The sequence below is a fragment of the Toxotes jaculatrix genome, chromosome 12 (genome assembly GCF_017976425.1).
Source record: "Toxotes jaculatrix isolate fToxJac2 chromosome 12, fToxJac2.pri, whole genome shotgun sequence".
Taxonomy (NCBI): domain Eukaryota; kingdom Metazoa; phylum Chordata; class Actinopteri; family Toxotidae; genus Toxotes; species Toxotes jaculatrix.
The window spans coordinates 11162036-11182930 of NC_054405.1; the positions used below are offsets into that span (position 1 = coordinate 11162036).

The window sequence follows — 20895 nt, forward strand, 5'->3', positions numbered from 1 at the left end:
GTGGATGAGCTTTCATTTGATACGTTACTTGACATACAGAATGCACGTCTAATTACGGGTGAATGTGTACTCTGTTTACTGAGGCGAGCACAACTGATGAACCATTAACTAGTTATCACTTGTCATTGCACAGAAACTCTGGTGACTGCAGTTGGGTTTAAACTGATTATGCGTATGTAAAGCAAAAGTTTTTGTCTTTGCATCAAGCTGTCAAATATTACTAGAATGAAAACCAGATTCAAGAGCAAGGAAGTCTTTCACTTAGGAAAAAGAAAAACGTTAAGTCAGCCTGATTTAATTTAAGGCTTCCATTGCATCTATTGTAGAAGTAGGCAGTCATGCAGTATTTCTTAATGCTGTGAAAAACAGATGTAGTGTTTAAGTGTTAGAAAACAGATTCCTTATGATCATAAAAGCTGAACAAAAACTCTCACCTTCCACTTTTCTTTCAGGGGCTATCCATATGTATTTGCTGAAAGAAACGAGAAGTGGGGGAAAAAATGGATTGCAGCAGATACAGACTGCAACAAATCAGATTCTCAAAAAGAAGTGTCAGAGGATCCTTTTCCTCTGATATTGAACTCAAATTGTGTATTGCTGCCGATAAGCCCGCCTCAAATCTTTCTGCTAACCTACAATTAATTCTGCTTTATGGAGGGTTTGGTGCCTGTGTGGTTCCATCAGACATGTTTGTTCTGGGGATGTTCAACACTTCCATTATACATCTTCAAGTTGGTGTTTTTGAAATATATTTAAGACTGAAACATCACAGTGAAATCAGAGATTTCTTTCCCAGCGAGTGTTTCTTTTTAATCTCTCTTCAGAACATATTCAAGATTTGTCTTTGCCGTTCACTTTGTTTCTTTTACATAAGAAAAGGGGCGCTTAACACCTTTTATCTTGAGATGTTTTCACAACGTCACTCCAACATTACAGCAGATGGGTTTTTCAGATTCCTCCCATCGCCTCCCCCACTGATACACAGAGATCAGTATTCAGTGATCTGTAGATGTAAAAGCATATATTTGCTCTTTTTAGACAACAATTTGTCCCAAAATGTTATTAGCACTGAAGTATAAGCTGATATGAAAATATGTATTAAGAGCCCCAAGATGCAGGAAGATAATATTTTTTTATCAAAATTTCGTCCATAGTTTTGATGTTTCATTGATGATCATTTTTCTAATCATGTTGTTTTCAGATCTGTGTTCACTGCAATGAAAAGTGGAAGTGGAGGTGCTCCATACCTGCCTGAGGTCTATTTGGATTTGATAACCATCGGAGTCAAAGGCACAGTGAGTGATGTCTGTTTGACAGGGTCAGTACAGTGGGACTGAGCAGACACTACAGTGTGCATTTGTGTTGTGCAGAGGGCACTGTCTTGCCCAGACCATGTGGCTGGCTACATTTAGAGACCATCTGTTGCCTGCACACCTGCTACATCAGCAAGGGACTGTAACCATCACCCACTGTGCTCTTCTTTGGTGGATATTATGTTCCTGCTGGTCATTCACCAAGGCAACGAGCCAGAAATTCTACCCGACAGTCACCACCCAGTTTGGGAAACTGCGAGGCCTCAGGGTTCCTGTGCCCAGCGAGGTGCTCAGGCCCGTTGATCAGTATCTAGGGGTCCCCTATGCTGCTCCACCTGTGGGTGAGAAGCGTTTCATGCCCCCCGAGCAGCCCTCCTCTTGGTCAGGTATCAAGAATGCTACCCACTTCATGCCTGTGTGCCCTCAGAACATCCACAACACCGTGCCAGAGATCATGATGCCCATATGGTTCACCTATAACTTGGACACAGTAGCCACATATATTCAGGATCAGAGCGAGGACTGTTTATATCTAAACATCTACGCTCCGACAGAGGATGGTGAGTTGGTGTGGTAAAATGGACAGCAATGACTTTCCATGTCCATTGATCACCGTCGTCGTGGCCCTGATGTCGTCCTGTTATCACCATACAGCATGTGTGTCACCACTTCTCATGTCATTGCTGCCACCATGGGCTGATTTACCATCCAAAGCAGTGTCATCGTGGACTCACAAGTTGTAATCATATTCCATTTGAAGTAACAATCCCATGTTCCCATTGATAGACAGGAAATTAGTCATATTTTGGTAGTCGTGGCAAATGAAGACACTGCCCTGATTCTGCTGAACGTGTACAGAGGGTATGTGCTTGTTTTCTCACTAATAGACATCCAGTAAAAAATTGCTGAGGTAAGGTGTTGTTCAAGTATTGGTCCATCTAAACTAAGCAATAATTTTCAGCTTTTAAAATGATGAGCCCAGCATATTTGCCTGTCACCACAGGGCATCAAAGGTAATCATGAAGGGTTACTGAGGAGATCTAGTAAAGGCAGCAGTGCCATTTTTCTGTGTTTTTTAAAAATTACAATTAATTTATATTTTACTGAATCACTGCATTATTCAGGCAGTGTGTTTGTTGGGGAGGCAATTAGTGAGGTATAGGAGTCAACTGCCTATTGTTTGCTGAATCCCTTCCTATTTTTGCATCTAATAGAACTGTTAAATGAGCTAGCAAGGGAATATTTTGTCTCTCTGCTGCGAATCTGTAGATTAGCAGAACAATGTAACACCACAGTAATGCTGTATCCTCTCTAAATCTGGTGTTGACAAACAAGAGTTCTCTAATTCAGGTTACTTCAATACACCAATTGAACATGGCCCCTGAGAATATATTCCCACCCTCTCTGCATTCAGCGTAACACAAAACATTCAGCATTCACAGTTTAACCGTGTTTAGTTTGTGTATGTAACACGCCACTCTTTGACTGGCTTTTCTATGGTAGCGTAGCAACAACAGATAAACAGGCTGCTTGAGAGGTAGCTGTCCAAAATGGTGCAGCCCACGTTTTATAAAGCCCCTGGTCTGAGTGCTGACTAAAAGGCCTCGTCATCTGGCATACAAACAGGTTAATTAAATTTCACATTTGTATTTATATTTCAAAGGACATAACCAACTGGTTCTATACATTTTTATTTCTTCATATTCTTCAGCCATTGTTTATTTAATATACTCCTTGAGCTTTCTGTGGCTTCATTATTTGTTTCACTAATGTGAAACCTTTGCTGTTTTCGCTTTCGCCTATTTCCACTAGTATTTTTGCCATGTCAAATTACAGAGTGTGTTTCTGAGATTCTCACTGTTTAATATTGATTTTTGTGGCTTGATGCCCCACTCAAGTCAAAGTTTATTAATGAATCATTAAGAAACCATATACCTCATATCTTCAGTAATTATCCTGCAGTGGTTTAATGGAAGAATCATGACAATTTGTGTAAATATATAGATACAGAGAAATAAAGTGAACCAAGATGTACTGCTCCAGTCAAAGATGAGGCAGCTGGGTCAGTATAATTATGCAGAGAATCAACCATTCAGAGGTAACAGTGTGCGTATGTCCATGTGTGTGTGCACATATGCACAATGTGCCATTTCCTACAAATGCAACAAGGGATAAGGATTTGTTTACTTGCCTAAAACAGAATAACAGCTCTTGTTATTATCATTGTGTGTAACTGTGTCATACATCAAGATTTTACATAATGTCATCTCCATCTTGTCAGAAAGCAGTTACATACTGCATGTAAATGGGTTTCTTTTTTTTTGGTTATCATTTATGGATCCTTTTTCTTCCTGATTCTGTCAGTTTGATTGAACCATACATTAAATAAGAAGAACAGTCAACCTTGCTATTTTGAATTCTGTATTTCATTTTTTTTTTCCCTTATGTGAATCCCAGGGAGCCAACACAAGAAAAAGGGGGCGGCTTTCTCACATGCTGAGACTCATATATCTGAAGGTATTTTTAAGAGCTCAAAGTCTTGCTGCATGGATTCTTTTAGTTTGAGTTTGGTGGATGAAGATCTTACAGTCCTTAGTTTTTACTTTCCTGAGGAACCACGGGGGGTTCTTTTATTTTGAGTGGTATAAGAAAAATGTTGTTATCTCATTTCTGATTACATAAGTTTGCTGTTACTGCACCTCATCTCTTGAACTGAGCTCTGTTGCAATCCTTTAAGTAAGTGCTACATCTCTGCTGCCACGCACATTGATCCAGAGATTGCATTATCTACTTATCTGTCTTATAGTCCCTTTTAAAGCCAGTTGTTAGTCTGTATAACAAATTGGTCCGAAAACATGAAACATTGATTTTCTATTTCTATAGAAAAAAAAAAATCTCTTTCTATTTTAGCTCATCCCAGTAGATAACAAGAGCTCTATGAGTTACTTTTCAATTCAAGTCTGCACATAGAAAACTTGTTTTTTAGGCTTGTGCATGCATATTATATGTTGAACTGTAAAATTACAGAATTTTCCTCTCAACTGAGATCAAACCACAAGTCAAATCACAAGTCAAATTTTCTCTTTCAGTCTCTAATCCAGAGAATTTCAGACGGTACAGAGCACAAGTATGCTTGGCCGAGCACTTAAATGCACTCTAAAACTGTTATTAATTATATTTGACCATTTTATTCATACACCCCTTGTCAGAGTGTATTTACCATGCATTTTCTGAACATCATTACAGCTTCCGAACCACAGGCCTACCACTGCTTCTAAGCATCTTTTTCTAAGCAGTCTTTACCCATACCTCATACTGAACAGTTGGGATATAAAGTTTTAGTAACAGTGCTCCATTAATTCTCTGTTTCATTACTCTTGCCTCTGCAGTTGTTTGCTCAGCTTGTGTGTGTATGTGTTGACATTGCAGATATAAGAGACTCTGAAGCCCGACCTGTGATGGTTTACATCCATGGAGGCTCCTATATGGAGGGCACTGGGAACATGATGGACGGCAGCGTACTGGCCAGTTATGGAAATGTTGTTGTCGTCACGCTCAACTACAGAATTGGAATATTAGGTCATTACAACGTTTCTGTGTGGTAACTTTTAATGGTGTTTCAAATGGGGTATTTAGCACTGTTTAACCCTGGGAGAATAAACTGTGATAGTGGTCATTAATTTCCACTTATGCTGCTGTTATCAACCAATAAAAAGAAGTAGACACAGGACAGAAAAATGTGAAGTAGTATGAGAAAATATGGGTAACCAAGGTCTTGGTAGCATAGCATAGCTTGATTTGCATACAAATGTTGTCCTCAGAGGAAAAGCGACGTAAATACTCCTTATGCCCTGCCCTTGTTGCACACAAGTGGTTTTGTACCCATTCTGAAAACATAATTTATCTTCCTTTGGATGGATTTATCTAATCTGTACAAGATTATCAGCCTTTGCCATTCTTGAAAGAAAAATGATTTAAATACAGTATGGAGGGGGGTGCAGTATTCACAAGCATTCGCAAAGTCAACGTTTTTTCATTTTCCTGTGCTTAGCATTCAAAACAATATGCTGTTCAGATGAGACCAGACAAGGCAATAAGTAATGACACGAATTGCAAGAGCACCAGCGACCTCTGTGCGGTTTTAGGAAATTCATTTAAAGAAATAGGCACAAGCGAAAGATTTATTTATTTACCTGCTGAATGACATGAAGTCAGAAGAGCATTCAGATTTGCTGAGCAGAGCCCTGATCACTTCCTAAGGGGCACTGCAGCTCAGAGACTATTACAAGGAGTTGACTAAAGTAGTCGGGACACAGTGGGAGAGAGCAAAGGCATTTTTGCACCTGAGGGGACAAGGTGTCAGTTCATTCTGGTGCCCTGCTGGGCTACAACTTCAGATCAAAGCTGTGACATATACTGTAGATCTCTATTTCAGTACTAGCTCTGTTACCTCTCTATATACTTCAGGCTTCCTCAGTACTGGTGACCAGGCAGCAAAAGGAAACTATGGACTCCTGGACCAGATTCAAGCTCTTCGCTGGATCAGTAAGAACATTGGTTACTTCGGAGGAGACCCAGGCCGCATCACAGTCTTTGGATCTGGGATCGGTGCATCCTGTGTCAGTCTGCTGACGTTGTCCCACCACTCAGAGGGTAAAAATCTTCTATTTACCATCTCAGTTATTTCTGATATTACTAATGAACTTGATTAGCAAATAATGTAAAGGAAAATACACCAATGTAAAAGCAATGTCAAAATCTACAAATTTTGAAATGGAAGATTCAGGTTTTTTTTCAATCAAATTAATTTCTTATCTTGAAGATGTCAATGTTATTTATTTATTTATCTTTTAACAATCATTTTTAATCATTTTGGAATTTGCTTCTTTCATGTGCAGATCTAAATGGTCTTTCCAAAAGATGAAGTGTTGTGATATAGGAATAGGGTAAAGGGGGTATTCGTTAAGTAAGTGATTGCTTTTGTTCCCCTCTACTCAATCTAATCAGCCTAAAAGCTTTGCCTCTTAAAATGTGAGACTCTTAAAGAGGGCTACTGGCATTATAAAGTTTTCAGCATGTCATCACGTTCACCTGTGTCCAATCGGTTTTTAGCGTTCCAACAGATCAATATTTCAGTCTTTCAGTGTCACATTTTTTTTACTCTTGTGTACCTGCATTGTGTGGTTGTCTAAAATATATCAAAACAGCCACTGATTTTGGTATATTGCCATTCTATAATTGTAAAACCTTGGATGAATGCAATGTTTCACCAAAGGCCAGTTTGGTGTGAGGATGAAGCAGAACCAGAAAAAAAATTCTTCTGATATTTTTTGTAAAAATTCATTATTGTAATTTAATTATACATAGTGTACAATAACCTCAGGAAAGTGGTCTGATATCCACTGGAAAAAAATTGCAACATTAAAATATGCCATTTCGTGAACACTTATCCAGAGCTCCTTGCAAGAATCAAAGGTGTGTATTTCAATAGGAGTGGCCCACTAGGAACTGAACCTCTTTTCTTTATGTATTATTGTCCTGGTCCTCCCATTGATGCTGGACAGAATCACAAGAAGGGCAGAAATTGTGCGTTTTTATCAATGCCAGGGAGGCTGCGGCAGTTGTCCTTTGTGTGGTTTGTATTTGATGCCCTAGCTCAGCTGCAGCAAATGCACAAAGATCTCCGGCTGTCTTTGAAGTAGACTAGCTAGCTGCTGCCCTAAAAAAAAAAAAATTGAAATAAATGACAGCAAAGGAGGGAGAATGTGACACTGTCCCTGCACTCTTTTTCCAGCGACTGCAATGCCTTAACCTCAGCCGAGTTGATACATATCACTTGTCATTTTTAGGTTTAGATACAAAATCCCCAGAGACAGAGGTGACGCATTGCATATAAACAATTCAACAGAGCAGCGTGTTGACTGTATCAACATTGAAGGATCAGGGTTACTGCATATTCAGCTCCCTGCATAGACCCTCCACCGCACAGTTGGCATCAGCACTGTAAGCTATACAGCTTGTTAGACACATAGTATTAACGATTCTACACTTACTGTACTTCTGTTGGTAACTGGTGTCGGGAAACCTACTTCTGCGCCTCTGCACAGAAACAATCCTGCAAATGATCATTAAATTTACGTGTACTCACCATCATCCATTATGGCAATGACACCACATGAAACAAATAAGAGGATCAACAGAGAAAAGCAAGTATTTTTTTGTCTTTTTTCATCATTATAATAACAATACAAAGGACCAACACTCATTGTACTGCTTTATCTCCCTGCCTGGTATGCACATGTAGGGTTGTTTGCTATTGTCTACCTAAATTTTGTGTGGGATCAAACCCTTTATTTAACTGTTAATAGCAATTAGTGTAAAGTGAATCGTATATTTGCTTAGGGTAGTTCAGAACACTCTTAATAATAATGATTTGGTGGGCTAGTACTAACCACTACTTCCTGGGCCTTTGTCCTCTGTCTTTTTGTTCTGAATTTTATCTTCCAAGGTTTGTTCCACAGAGCTATCATCCAGAGCGGTTCAGCCCTGTCCAGCTGGGCTGTCAACTACCAGCCAGTCAAGTACACTCGCATGCTGGCTGAGCGGGTTGGCTGCAATGTGCTCGATACCGTGGACATGGTCTCCTGCCTGCAGAAGAAGAGCGCTAAGGAGCTGGTGGAGCAAGACATCCAGCCTGCTCGATACCGCGTGGCTTTCGGCCCTGTCATTGACGGAGACGTCATCCCGGACGACCCAGAGATCCTGATGGAGCAGGGCGAGTTCCTTAACTATGATATAATGCTGGGGGTTAATCAGGGAGAGGGACTGCGTTTTGTAGAGAACGTGATGGACCTGGACGATGGCGTGTCCAGCAGCGACTTTGACTTTGCTGTGTCAGACTTTGTGGACAGTTTGTACGGCTACCCAGAAGGGAAGGACACACTGAGGGAGACTATTAAATTCATGTACACAGACTGGGCTGACAAGGACAACCCGGAGACCAGGAGGAAGACCCTGGTGGCTCTGTTCACTGACCATCAATGGGTAGAGCCCTCAGTGGTGACGGCTGACCTACACGCCCGTTACGGTTCGCCTACGTACTTCTACGCCTTCTACCACCACTGCCAGAGCCTAATGAAGCCCGTGTGGTCAGACTCCGCGCACGGAGATGAGGTGCCTTACGTGTTTGGCATTCCCATGGTGGGCCCAACTGATCTGTTCCCCTGTAACTTCTCTAGGAATGACATCATGCTCAGCGCTGTGGTTATGACTTATTGGACCAACTTTGCCAAGAGTGGGTGAGTAAAAGCGACTCCAGAGTACATGTTAACATGAATGTGCCTTATTTGCACGTAGTTACCATGCATTAGAATCTCATTTGGTGTCTCATTTTGCATTCTAGTCTTGACTCAGAAGTGGTCACAGTGTTGGGGTATAACATAACCAGCCTTAGTTATGCAGACCTGATTTGTGTTGAGATGTGAAACCTCTATCTACATTTACAATTCCTTTATCACCCTGATTAAAGGACTGTAGGATTCAGCCTTAAGTACTGCCTCCTAATTAAGTGCAGCCTGAACTCCCACTGCCATGTCTTCTGGCCTTATCTCCTTTTCTCCTTTGTTAGTTCACAAGAACTTGCACATGAAAAGTGGTGCTTCATCTTTTGTTAATTAATTGGAATTCCTTGACAAACATCAGAAGTCTATAAATGGACACGGCTAACTGTATGTTAGGTGCGCTTAACCTTGCTCTATCTGATGTGACGACACCGTACATGTAAAAAAACAGATTAATTTTGCACCCACAAGCTGGACAAAAATAATAGGGGATAATAATTCTCAATACCAAATGCAAGAAAAATCAGGTTATGCTCCACTGTGTCGTCACATTAACTGGGAAAACTGCAGAGCACACACAATTCTGTGCGCACCATCTAATGAAAGCTTTGTCTTTTTAAATGCCAAGTCTTTTTTTTTTTTTTTAAAGAGCCAGTGTTGTGTTTAGGCTTCTGTGAAGTCTCCCTTTATGCACACAGCATACTTTCATCACTCTGGGCAGCCCTCCTAAAGGTGATGGATCTTAAAATTCACAGCTTAATTCACATAAATGTTTAAAGCGGCTCCTCACTGTTTAACAAAAAGGTTATGTTATAGAGAATGTTTGAAGTTAAGATGTGCTCCATAAACCTTAGCCAACTTTACTGTGAATTGTAATTTCAAGCAGGGTTCGCACAAATAATCAGAACAGAAATATATCATGTATATACTGTATATCCATATTTTATTGTAATACACAGTATTAATACATAGATTTGTGTAAGAAACCTTCAACTTACTGGTCAGAGATGAACTCTTCACTGTGGAGATTTCTTTCCCTCTGGCTGTTTAGCTTTTATTTCACTTTCACAGAGAGAAAAAAAATGTATCTACCTTCTATATATCTATCTATAGGTTTATTTTAAGTAGTTGGGATATATGTAAATTGCATATTCATTAGAGGTAGTGACATTTTAAAGTATTCTATGAACAAAAGGAGACTTTTTCAGTTTCATAATGTTTTCCAGTTTTCAGCTAATGAGAGTTTATTATTCAAGACAAGCTATGGTCTGATGTTGACCCGAGATTGCACTAACACTGACTCAGCATTGGAAAATCACACTGTTGAAAGTACAGTTCTACAGCTCTCCTGACAGTTTGCTTTACAATTTGTCATACAGCGACAAAGATTTGCTGTGTGTTTTTGAAGATAAGCAATACGTACGTGAGTTGCACTGTAGTGGAGGACTCCTCTGCTGTCCTGCTGGAGACTTCCTGCACAGCTGCAATGACTATTTGTGCATGATGACCCTTGTAGTTGGAGGAAACACAGCACGGGTCAATGTAGGGTTCTGTGTCAGTGTGTAGGAATGAGGAAATGCTGAGCCCTTGAGGAGAGACAGTGATATTACATTGAGTTGACCTCCTTTTTTGCCTTAAATTGGTGAAATTGTTCTGTTTGCATATTGTAAAATTGCATTTATACTATCAGGTGCTGGGCAGTGTGGTTGAAATCCTTATCACGACATTAATGCAGATATTTTTTAACAACGTACATTATGGTGTGGCAAATATAAGCCAAATCACACATTAAAACGAATATCTAACTAACAAATGTCCAGTGCAATGAACTGTGTTCCACTGTGTATGGGGAAAAAAATGCAATAACTTATTTTGTTTGCTAATTTTGTTAGCTTGTTTTGAATCACTCATTTAGGCAACATTTCTCCATAAGTTTTCTTCCAACAGTTATTTTTTTATGACCTAAGTTTTCTATGATGTATCCGTAGGGATCCCAACAAGCCAGTGCCACAGGACACCAAGTTCATCCACACCAAGGCCAACCGCTTCGAGGAGGTGGCCTGGTCTAAGTACGACCCCTATGACCAACTGTACTTGCACATTGGCCTAAAGCCTCGTATCCGTGATCACTACCGTGCCACCAAGGTGGCCTTCTGGAAACACCTGGTACCCCATCTCTATAACCTCCATGACATGTTCCATTACTCCTCCACCACCACCAAGGTCACCCCTCTGGATCCCACTCAGTCCAATGGTAAGAGGTCCGGCAGCACCGGTCGGCCTCCTGTATCCACTGCCCACAGTGACGGCGAAGGGGGAAGGGAGATGGGTCCTCTGATCATGCCAAACCCAAGAGATTACTCCACAGAGCTCAGTGTAACCATAGCTGTAGGGGCGTCACTGCTCTTCCTCAATGTCCTGGCTTTCGCCGCTCTGTACTACCGCAAGGACAAGCGCAGTCGACAGGACACGTCCCAGCAGCCCAGTCCCCAGCGTGACAGCAAAGGCAACAACGTGAGTCACACCACCACTGTAGATGAGACCCTGTCGTCCCAGCAAAGGAACCAGTGTGAGGCCCTTCATAATCCTCTTCACGTTTCACCTACCTTGGACTACTCACTTACCCAGCGCCGCTCCCCCGACGACATCCCTCTGATGACCCCCAACAACATCACCATGATTCCCAACTCCCTGATGGGCCTCTCCAACATGAGTCCATACAGCACCTTCCCTGCCGGTTACAGCTCTGCAGGCCTGCCAAGCACCCACTCTACCACACGGGTATAGCCTGGCAGGAGACGGAGATGAGAAATGTGACGTACGTAAAACATGGAAATGTAAAGCTGTATTTAGGATGTGTAGGTAAAATAGGATTGAATATGTTTGTTCTGTCTTTTCCAAAGTTGTACAACCGCCAACATCCTGCCTTTGCTCTCTCATAATAGGAAGTCTAACTGCAGAGTCATTTTATAATACTCATTTTAAAAGGCAGTGAAAAAGAAAAAAGTGCATTTCATTTTCCACGTTGGCTTTTTTGGAACTTTACCTAGCAAGAACTTAGTATAATGTTTATACAGTTGGATTTGTATGGGAAGCTTTTTCTTACTCTGTGATATCTATTTTGATCTCGTGGGACAAAGTGACATTACAACTCGTGGTGGAGATGAGATCTGGGAAAAGCCGAAAAGCAGTATTATTATTACTATTATCAAGCTATTTTATACATATTTCTCATGGTTCATTGCTTATTATGAAAATGTATTTTTACTGTAATTACTTTAAAATGCCTTGTAACTCGCTCACATAAGAAATTACTGTGGAGTCATAACAACAATGGATTGAAATTTTACTCAAATACTGGCCATGTGCTAAAAATGTCCAGTTTATCCAAAATATTTCTCTCTGGTAGTCCAAAATATAGCACCCTTGTGTGTGCGTGTGCGTGTGCGTGTGGGTGTATGTGTGTGCGTGTGGCTTTGTGTGTCTGTGGGGGTGTGTCGGCAAGAAGTGCGCTACAAAAATGTAAATTAGGCATTGTTTGAAATTAACCATTCAGTTTTGCATATGTAGTGTTGTGTAATCTATTGTAGTCGATTTGAGTATCCTTGCTATATTTTTGTTTCACCAGTCCATAATTTTTGCTTAATACATTGTAGGACTATAACTAATGCTTCACTGTAAAAAGAGAATTGCTTAAAATGTGTTTTCCTACTCTAACCAACTCATGGTTCTTTTGGCTTGGCTTGTTTGTATAGAATAAACTTAGACCAACATTTTATTTGTCGTTTGTTTATGAATACTGTAAGGTCTTCTGAAAGATAACTGTAATTACATTGTAACTGTATGTATACCAACTCAATTATTCACATTTAAAAAGGAGTTTCATGAAACTTACAGATTGTGGTTTGGACCCTGTGCATACCCAGTTATATCCAGGGGTCATCCTTTATTGAATGGACATGATGGACATGAAGCTTTGATTTCTTTGAATCTATCATGATGTTGTTTAATCTAAATGAGACGACTATTAAAAGATTTTTGGAACTAAAGATGAGTCTTGTCACAAGCTGAGATTTAATCACACTTTGTATGGATAATGCAGGTGTAATAAGTGTCTGTAAGGTGTCCGTAAAACCTTACAAGGTTTCAAGTGATGATTATAATTGTGTGAAATGTGGTTCTCAGCTGTACAGTGTCTGCGTCAGGGTTAATCTTAGAGTTAGGGTAAAAGAGGAGCTCCACCAGTTTTACACATCAAACCCTGTTTACAGGTCTCTGGGAGTCTTACTACAGTTGTGAAACAAGTCATATAAAGCTTTTTGTGGCTGTGTGAAATCTGATAAACTGGTTGTGGCTGAAGACTACAAGTCTGAAAATGAAAAAAGTCAGGGTGTGGTGTGAGAAAGAAGTGAGCTTGCCAGACCTCTGTATCCCGCTCCTCACCTCTGCTTAAGGTTAGCAGCCCAAGGCCACATTAGCCACTGCTAACCTAACACACCTGAATTTACAATCAAACTGTCAGTGTTCAAGTTGCACAAAAAAAAATCTCATTTAAAAAAGACTCTTTTAATATATAAACAGAGTCAGGTTGGGTTTGAAATGGGAATACATTGGAGTTGGGTCAAGTTTAGTTTAGGATCAGACCTTAAAGCAAGACTTTTTAACTTTTTACACGTTCTTCTTTTGACAAACAAAGCTGAGTTCAAAAGCACTAAATTGAACCCATGTTCAATTCCATACTCTCAAGGGTTTTACCACCACAGTAGTGGTCTGGTATGACCAGTAGCTTATGGTGGCTTATATTAACAAACTCTTGAAAGGATAATGGATCATGTAACACTGATCAATGTACATTTTGGCCAACATACTATATGGTGATGACTTGACTATCCAAACCCTGCTGTGTTTCTCTGTCATGCTTGCTCATCAGTTATAATATTAAGCACAGCTACCTACAGCAAAACTTTAATGTTCCTGTAACTGCTGTTGCTCTGCTGCTCCTGCACTTTCAGGGTTTATCTTTGAAAATGTTGAAACTCAGTGGCAGGTTGCAGATCCCCAGGTTTCAAACATGCAGCCAACAGAGTCTGAGATTATCATGAAAGACAATCAAACATGCACGCAAGTAAACACCATGGTTGGAGAAGAGCTCAGTCCGTCCTTACTTAATCAAGCGGTAAAACAAATAATTGAGGCGCTCACCACAGCAGGTCGTTGCCATTGAATTAATTTCTGCCTGAGCCTGACATGTTTTTGTCCTCCAAGTGGTTGTTTGTTTGTTTGATGGTTGTTTGTTCATCTTGTCACAAGATAACATAACACACATTACCATAGCAGGGATAGGAGATGGTGCAAATATTTTTGCAGGGCTTCCTCCTCCCTTGTATCAACACTTGCATATTACCACGTTTAGTGCGTAAATATTGGCGAGTGTATCGACCACACAGCAAACAATGACTCAGATAGATCACTGCGCCGTATCACATACATGTATGCGATACATAAATTGCATACAAGTCACAAAGAGTGCATTATCTGTGCAAGGTTCTGACCATGATATAGGTACTGTTTTCTATCTGATTATGTAAAATATACATTCATAGATGCACCCCGACAGCATTTGCAACATAGTAATGTGTTTGTTTAAAATCAGTTCATACAATAACTAACGACTGTTAGGCAGTCTTATTAAGTGTTGCCCAATAATTCATCATCTGAGCTGCTCACATCCCTGACCACCATCTGCATCCGGTTTTGTGGAATCGAGTTTATTCATAAATTCTCTTTTCATGTCACCCAAGCAAGCGAGCCTCTAAAACTTGTCCTCCTACCTCATCCTGTCCTTTGATTGTCAACATTATTGCTTATTCACATCCCACAAGGAAAGCTGACAACCATTATACACATTCAGATACAGTACAGAGGTTAATTAATGCCTCTCTCTCTCTCTCTCTCTCTCTCTCTCTCTCTCTCTCTCTCTCTCTCTCTCTCTCTCTCTCTCTCTCTCTCTTGCATGGTTTTCTCAGGGATTTCAAAGGCATCATTCCTCTGCACTCTTCACTTTCAGCTTAACAAAGCCAGTGTCATTAATCCTTTCTACATACTAATTACTTGATCTGTCACTGCTCAGGGTTTTTACGGGACAAAAGGCTACAGCCTGGAAACTCAAACCAAACAATTTACAAATCCATGAGGCTGTTATGTTTTTTTTTTTTTAACCCACCATCTCAAGGGGAGTGAATTTCTTTCCAACAACAGATCAGTCCCCTCAAATGCCCTGATGTTTGAAGCAACCTGATGATTATTAAATGAATGATTATATTTAGCCCAGCTGGTAAAGTGGCAGTGTGTCTGTAGCTCCCAAAATAAACTCAGGGATAGTGTTGGCAACTTGTGAAGAGTAGTCTGTTATGAATATTGTTAGCATTTCATTTAAATCTAATGCAATATAATGTAATATGATGATGTTATTATTGATATCTTTTCATAACATTCAGTTATGTCTAGTTGTTTGGTGCAAAATAGCAAAAATAGGATGAGGGCTTCTCCAAAAAAAAAAAAAAAAAAAAAAGTGGTATTTTCTCCTGCTCCACACTGGCCCCTTTATACTGAACCCAGCTTTGACATCAACTGGGTCAAACATGAGGGAGGGAGGGAAGGAGGGCGGCAGCTGGACCCGACCGTCAATGTCACCCTTGTTAGTCAACTTCATCAATGTCAGTCACTGGCGTTTCGATTTATTTCGCTCTTTTGTCTGTGCGTACCTCTTATCCCTGTGTGTCTCTGAAGATGCTACTCTGAGGACACTCAGAGATGTTCATTGTGTCGTGCTGACATGTAGAGCGTGCGTGCAGACAAACAACACATGCATGTTGACGATAAACAGATGAGCTATTGAATGTTAATGATAAGCCGTGCACCCTCCAAATGAATGTGCATGACAATTTAAGAACTCTGTGGTAAAAACATGCAAAAGCCACTTGATAGTTGGTTGTTGAGTGTTGTGTGAATTAATTTGCATTGTGCATATTAAGTTAAAGAGAGCAGAAGATTTTTGTCTTTTAAAATGAGGTGAAAATTACTTTGTGTTTGCCAAAGTGTAAATTAAATTAGCATACTTTGTGGCAGATATGCTGCATGTGTGCAAAAACTCTGACTAATTCGGACTAACTCACCCACATATTTGAGTGTAATCAAAAGACTCCACGAGTATTAGTCAAAACAGCTAAAATACATTAATTAGCACCAAATACCATGGAAAAAGAATTTACTTCAGAATTTGTGACCCAGTCTCTGTCCCCAGTCCTGAGCCCATAAATAATGACTGGCAGCTGAAATGGGACTTTGTGACTTTAAGATGTGACTCGGGGAGATGTGGTCTATCTATTGTTGATGAGACAAAAGCACGAGTCAGATTCATATAGGAGTGGCGGGGAATAGTTTCTCATATCCTCATATCACAGTCACAAAGCCACCCAGCAAAACTTCAATAACCCCACACTTCTTTCTGGACATGGGTGAGTGCACAGAATTTTTAATAACTCTTATCATCTATTATTAATGTGATTTGAAAATGTGAATTTCAATAACTTACTAATGTTGCCTTTAACATGTCCTTTCTGTCCTTAGACATCATGTTGCCCTTATGCACTGTGGGCAAGATTTGCTGCAAATTAATCCTGTGTTTTCATTTATCAGAAGTATTTTGATGTCCAGATATGGATTATTGATCATTTTATATGAATTGAAAGAATTATTGACCAACTCTGTTTCTCCCTTTGCCCTCGTTCCTAATATTTAACACAGTTTGACACACAATGATGATTTCAGAAGACTGAAAAGAAAACAAGTGGGCTCAGCCAGGATTGCTTACTTTTCCATAAAGAAAGAACTCCTTGTTACCTCCCCTAACCCCTTTTAACCACAAACTAGGCTGGTATTAGAGTGGCTGACAGAGATGGGCAGATACTCTCACCATGCCAAGGTCATGCCAGGTCGCTCATGTGAAAGAGGTCGGAAACTCCCACATGTGTCAGTAGTATAAACTAGCAACTTTTTATGAGAACTTTGGACCCAAACAACTTGTGCTAACAATTTTTTTCTCACTTTCAAACAACTTGAGTTGACTTTCGCACATTTTTTTTTCAACAGCTTTGCAATCTTGATTGATGTTCTGGCATCTACTGAAAAATGCACTGGTGCCTTTTGCACTGACTTCAAATAGAGGCTATGATGGCCTGTATCACTGTATCACTGTTGTAGCAGGGCACAGCTGAAGCGTGGGCGTCTGCAGGCATCATTTTTGGGACTCTAGCTGTCTTCCTGCTGTTACTATTTATACTTTAGTGGCAGTTTGTTTAACTCGCAGCCTCTGTTCCTTCCAACTAAAATCCTATAATTTGTGAAATTATCAGAATGATTTATCACTCTGAGACAGTCACCTAAGGCACTTGAGGATTTCATAGCAGCATCGTTTTGAGTGGGGTTGTTGTTGTTGTTGTTGTTGTTGTGAAGATATTCAAATTACCCCTCCCATTCATTATGCTTCCACCCACTCTTTGAACACTTGAACTCAGCCCCCTCCGGCATTGACACTCAGTGCCATGGTACCACTCTCAGCCAGCTGTGGATGAAGGATGGCCTGAGTAGTGACATTGCCAGTGGTGTTGAGACAGTCCTAGTGACCCCCCCGCCCCCCCCCCCAACCCTGCCACCACATACTACTGTGTGTGTGTGAGCATGTGTATTTTGGTACTGTGGCCTTTGTTCGTTTGACATCGCTGTCCTTTGTTCCCCCACTATCGTGGCAAAGACAAAGGATATTGTATCTGCAGCATACAAAGAGAAGCTCTTTCTTCAGGGGCCCTGAAGCCAGTGCTTCACCACCATCTCTCACTTGCCTGGTGACGCCTGTGACCACTGGAGAAAGAGGGCTGGACCGGCGTTAGTAGGGGTTGAGCTGTGAGGTGTTGGCACAAGCAGAGGAGCTTTCACGTACGGATGAAATCAGCACAGAGAGGCTTATTTTACAGTAGCAATTCCTTGTAGGCAGCACTGTACATCACTGGTTGGCTCTGGGATCTTTCTTGTTGTGGAGTACAAGCTCAGAAGCGGCAAATGTTTCCGGTCAGGCAGCCTTGGCTTTGCAAAGCCTTAGGTGCTTTCCTCTATCCCATTTCTGCCAATGCATTTATTAACACTGTGGATATTTGCTACCTGCTTCAACAGCACAGCTTACACTGGAAGAAGTGCATGAGATTGTCTTGAAGTCAGTGGTGACTGCTTTTGTTTGGACGCTTTACCGGGAATCGCTGCTTGAACTCTTGTTTATCCCTGCTGTCTAATTTTTTTTTTTGTTGCTTTCTTGCCTGTTGGTGGGGTTTGGTGTATGCTCATGGATTTGCAGACAGAGCGAGGCCTTTTTCATAGTTCCCCCACAGGGTGAAAGAGTTCCCCACCGTGGCGTAGATGTGTTGTGTGATTATATGTGCGGTGTGTGCAGCCTGTGTGCTGATATATTATGCCCCCTCAGGTTGTTATGATTGCTGTATCCGGTGCATTGGGGCAGTGCCCTACCCATCCTTGGTGGCCACCTTGCTGTGCTATGCTGGCATGGCATTATTTTGTGGCTGTGGGCACGAAGCGTTGACCCAGACCGAAGTCCTGGTCGAGAATTACTTCGCTCGCAGCGGTCAGGACTATGAGGTCATGGCCTCCTTGTGAGTGATGCCACGTTGAATTCTCTCAAATTATGATTTTTGACATCTGAAGAATTGCTTCATTTTACTGTTTGACTGATTTTTCCCTGTGACTCTCCCAGTATCAAATATTTCCAGTATGTGATCTACGGCCTGGCATCATTTTTCTTCCTCTACGGTATCCTGTTGCTGGCTGAGGGTTTCTACACCACGAGCGCTGTCAAGCAGACCTTCGGTGAATTCAGGAGCACCCAGTGTGGCCGCTGCCTCAGCCTGACGGTAAGAACGGGTGCGGGGGGTGGGGAGGGTGGGGCGGGATTGGGAGGAGATAGAGAGGGACGGGAAGTGTGACGTCAGGCCATTGTTAAAATTCTGAATTCTTGTTTGTTTTAGCTCCTAACCTCAATGAAGTGCTCTTTGTTTCTGTGATTTCTACACAGAATCATGAGTTATGGTTGATAGCTGATTTAATGACAGCACATTTATCACACTGAGACCTGAGCTCCTACGCCACATTTCACTGACCTTATGTACTGCACTTTTTATCTCAACAGTTTATCATTGTGACATACATCTTGGCCTTCATCTGGCTGGCAGTGTTTGCCTTCAGTGCTATCCCAGTCTTCTTCTTGTTTAACATGGAGCAGACCTGCCACAACATCAACATCCTGGCTGAAACAACCCCCAGCATAAATCAGCATGGCTGGATTTGCATGGACGCCAGGCAGTATGGTGCGTTGTCCTTATAATGACTGACCGCATGTCCACCTGATGAGAATGTTAATGTGTCCTTGAAAGCAATGAATTAATCACTGTGGAGTGGATGCAAAACTGGTTGTTGAATTAGTTATAAAATAATGAAGATAACTGCGCCTGTATCTTAATTTCATTTTCTGTTTTGTCTGTCTGAACTTAAATGCATCAAAACTCATTATGATTCAGCAATGGCAAGAGATACATCTCTTACGTCATGTCTTCTTTTAAGGTCTGCTTCCTTGGAATGCAATGCCAGGCAAGGCTTGTGGAATGAGCTTGGCATCTATTTGCAAAACCAGCGAAGTGAGTAGAAGAATCCAATATTCCCTACTATTACACCATTCAGTGTTTTATGTCAGCATCCTCCGTCCATTAAAATCAGTGAGCAGAATCAAGGTAAAATCAATCATAAATTTTTAATGGACGGGTATGCAAGGGAGTATTTTTATACAATGGAATGACGAAGACATACAAGGATTTGGTTCAAGTCTCTAAATATATATCAAACTGACTTGTGTTTCTTATGTTTTGCAGTTCTACGTCACCTATGACTTGTACATAGCTGCATTTGCTGGTGCCGGGGTCACTCTCTTAGCACTGGTGAGCAGTTTATTTCTGGTGAAGTTAAATATTTCAATTAATTTTATACATTTTAACTCCTCATGGTCAATACCAGAAATGAAACCACATTCAAAGGTTAAGTTCACCCAAAGAATAAGAATAAGAATAAGAATAAGAATAAGAATAAGAATAAGAATAAGAATAAGAATAAGAATGGTAGAGCCATCAAGATAGTTTTGGTTTTATTTGGACATATTTATCTGTACCTGAGATTTTATCTGCTGCCTCAAGACAATGGCAGGGAATGAAATTTGGTTTACGTTGCTTTGAGAAGGATTTTTTTAAAATGGCTCAACATCTCTCTCCAAAAACAGTGTCCTTGTCACTCTTCATGATCCGCAGGCCTTACTCTGAACAGTTTTTAGCAGAACTACTGAAGATGCATTTCCCACAAACACGGTTCAGAGCAGAACACATGGATCATCTGGAGAAACAGGGATGCTGTCAAGCTATTTTCCATTGTGAGCACCACAAACAAAATTCCAGTCACCTCAGTCACATTTGTAGTGGCTGCAGTATATATGAGATATGAGAAATTGATATCTCAAACCCTGTTCAACTCCAAACTAACTAAACAAACTATGTATGACATGACACCACTAGGTGAATATGGGCTTTTTTGTAATTTGGGTGAACCCAGCCTTTAAAAAGATCATTTGCTTAATCTTTGTAGTGAAGCCAAATGAATGTTACCCATCTACCTGTCCATGCAGTTTATAATTATCCCAGTACATATGTGCAAACCTTCTTTTTTCATTATTTCTTCTGTTGTTCCTCCCTCCACGTTAATGTCTTTCTTTGCAGTTTCTGTATCTGGCTGCCACCACTTACAACTACGCAGTCTTGCGGTTTCTGGGCAGGAAAGGCATCCGCTAAGTGTAACATCTTCATCCCAGTCAACCCCACCTTCCGGCTATGAGATGGACAGTCAACACATTTCCGGCACCAGATTTCCATTCATCCTCTTGTGGAAACAGTAACTTCCACACCTGGATCACCTGCTAGTATTTCTTTTGACATGTCCAGTAACAGACATAAGTTTCACATCACTGTTTTGTATGAACAACAGACAGAGAGATGAAGATAGATTCACACCCAGCAGCGAGCTCTGGCCTTTTCCTCAAATCCTCCTCCCGGATGATTCTCTTAGCTTTGTTGTTCATGGTC

General features: G+C 40.9%; 2 protein-coding genes across 6 annotated transcripts; both read left to right on the forward strand.

Annotated features, from left to right (window-relative positions):
- The first annotated feature begins 1392 nt into the window (after positions 1-1392).
- Positions 1393-11440, forward strand: nlgn3b (neuroligin 3b). 4 transcript variants are annotated; one of them, XM_041051440.1, is made up of 6 exons: positions 1393-1873; positions 3771-3830; positions 4743-4892; positions 5781-5966; positions 7822-8611; positions 10642-11440. In XM_041051440.1, exons 1-6 carry the CDS (start codon positions 1393-1395, stop codon positions 11438-11440), a joined length of 2466 nt encoding a protein of 821 aa, XP_040907374.1. The 4 variants fall into 4 exon arrangements, with proteins under 4 accessions (XP_040907374.1, XP_040907375.1, XP_040907378.1 ...); XM_041051443.1 differs by lacking the exon at positions 3771-3830 and adding an exon at position 6259 and having other exon boundaries at positions 1522-1873; positions 5781-5992; XM_041051441.1 differs by lacking the exon at positions 3771-3830.
- A 4648-nt stretch (positions 11441-16088) lies between these two features.
- plp1b (proteolipid protein 1b) lies at positions 16089-20671 on the forward strand. Of its 2 annotated transcripts, none has more exons than XM_041051614.1 (7): positions 16089-16170; positions 18186-18372; positions 18474-18630; positions 18906-19083; positions 19337-19410; positions 19642-19707; positions 20533-20671. In XM_041051614.1, the coding sequence occupies exons 1-7, from the start codon at positions 16167-16169 to the stop codon at positions 20602-20604; spliced, it is 738 nt and encodes a 245-aa protein (XP_040907548.1). In that variant the 5' UTR covers positions 16089-16166; the 3' UTR covers positions 20605-20671. The 2 variants fall into 2 exon arrangements, with proteins under 2 accessions (XP_040907548.1, XP_040907546.1); XM_041051612.1 differs by lacking the exon at positions 16089-16170 and adding an exon at positions 17759-17810.
- Positions 20672-20895: the final 224 nt, after the last annotated feature.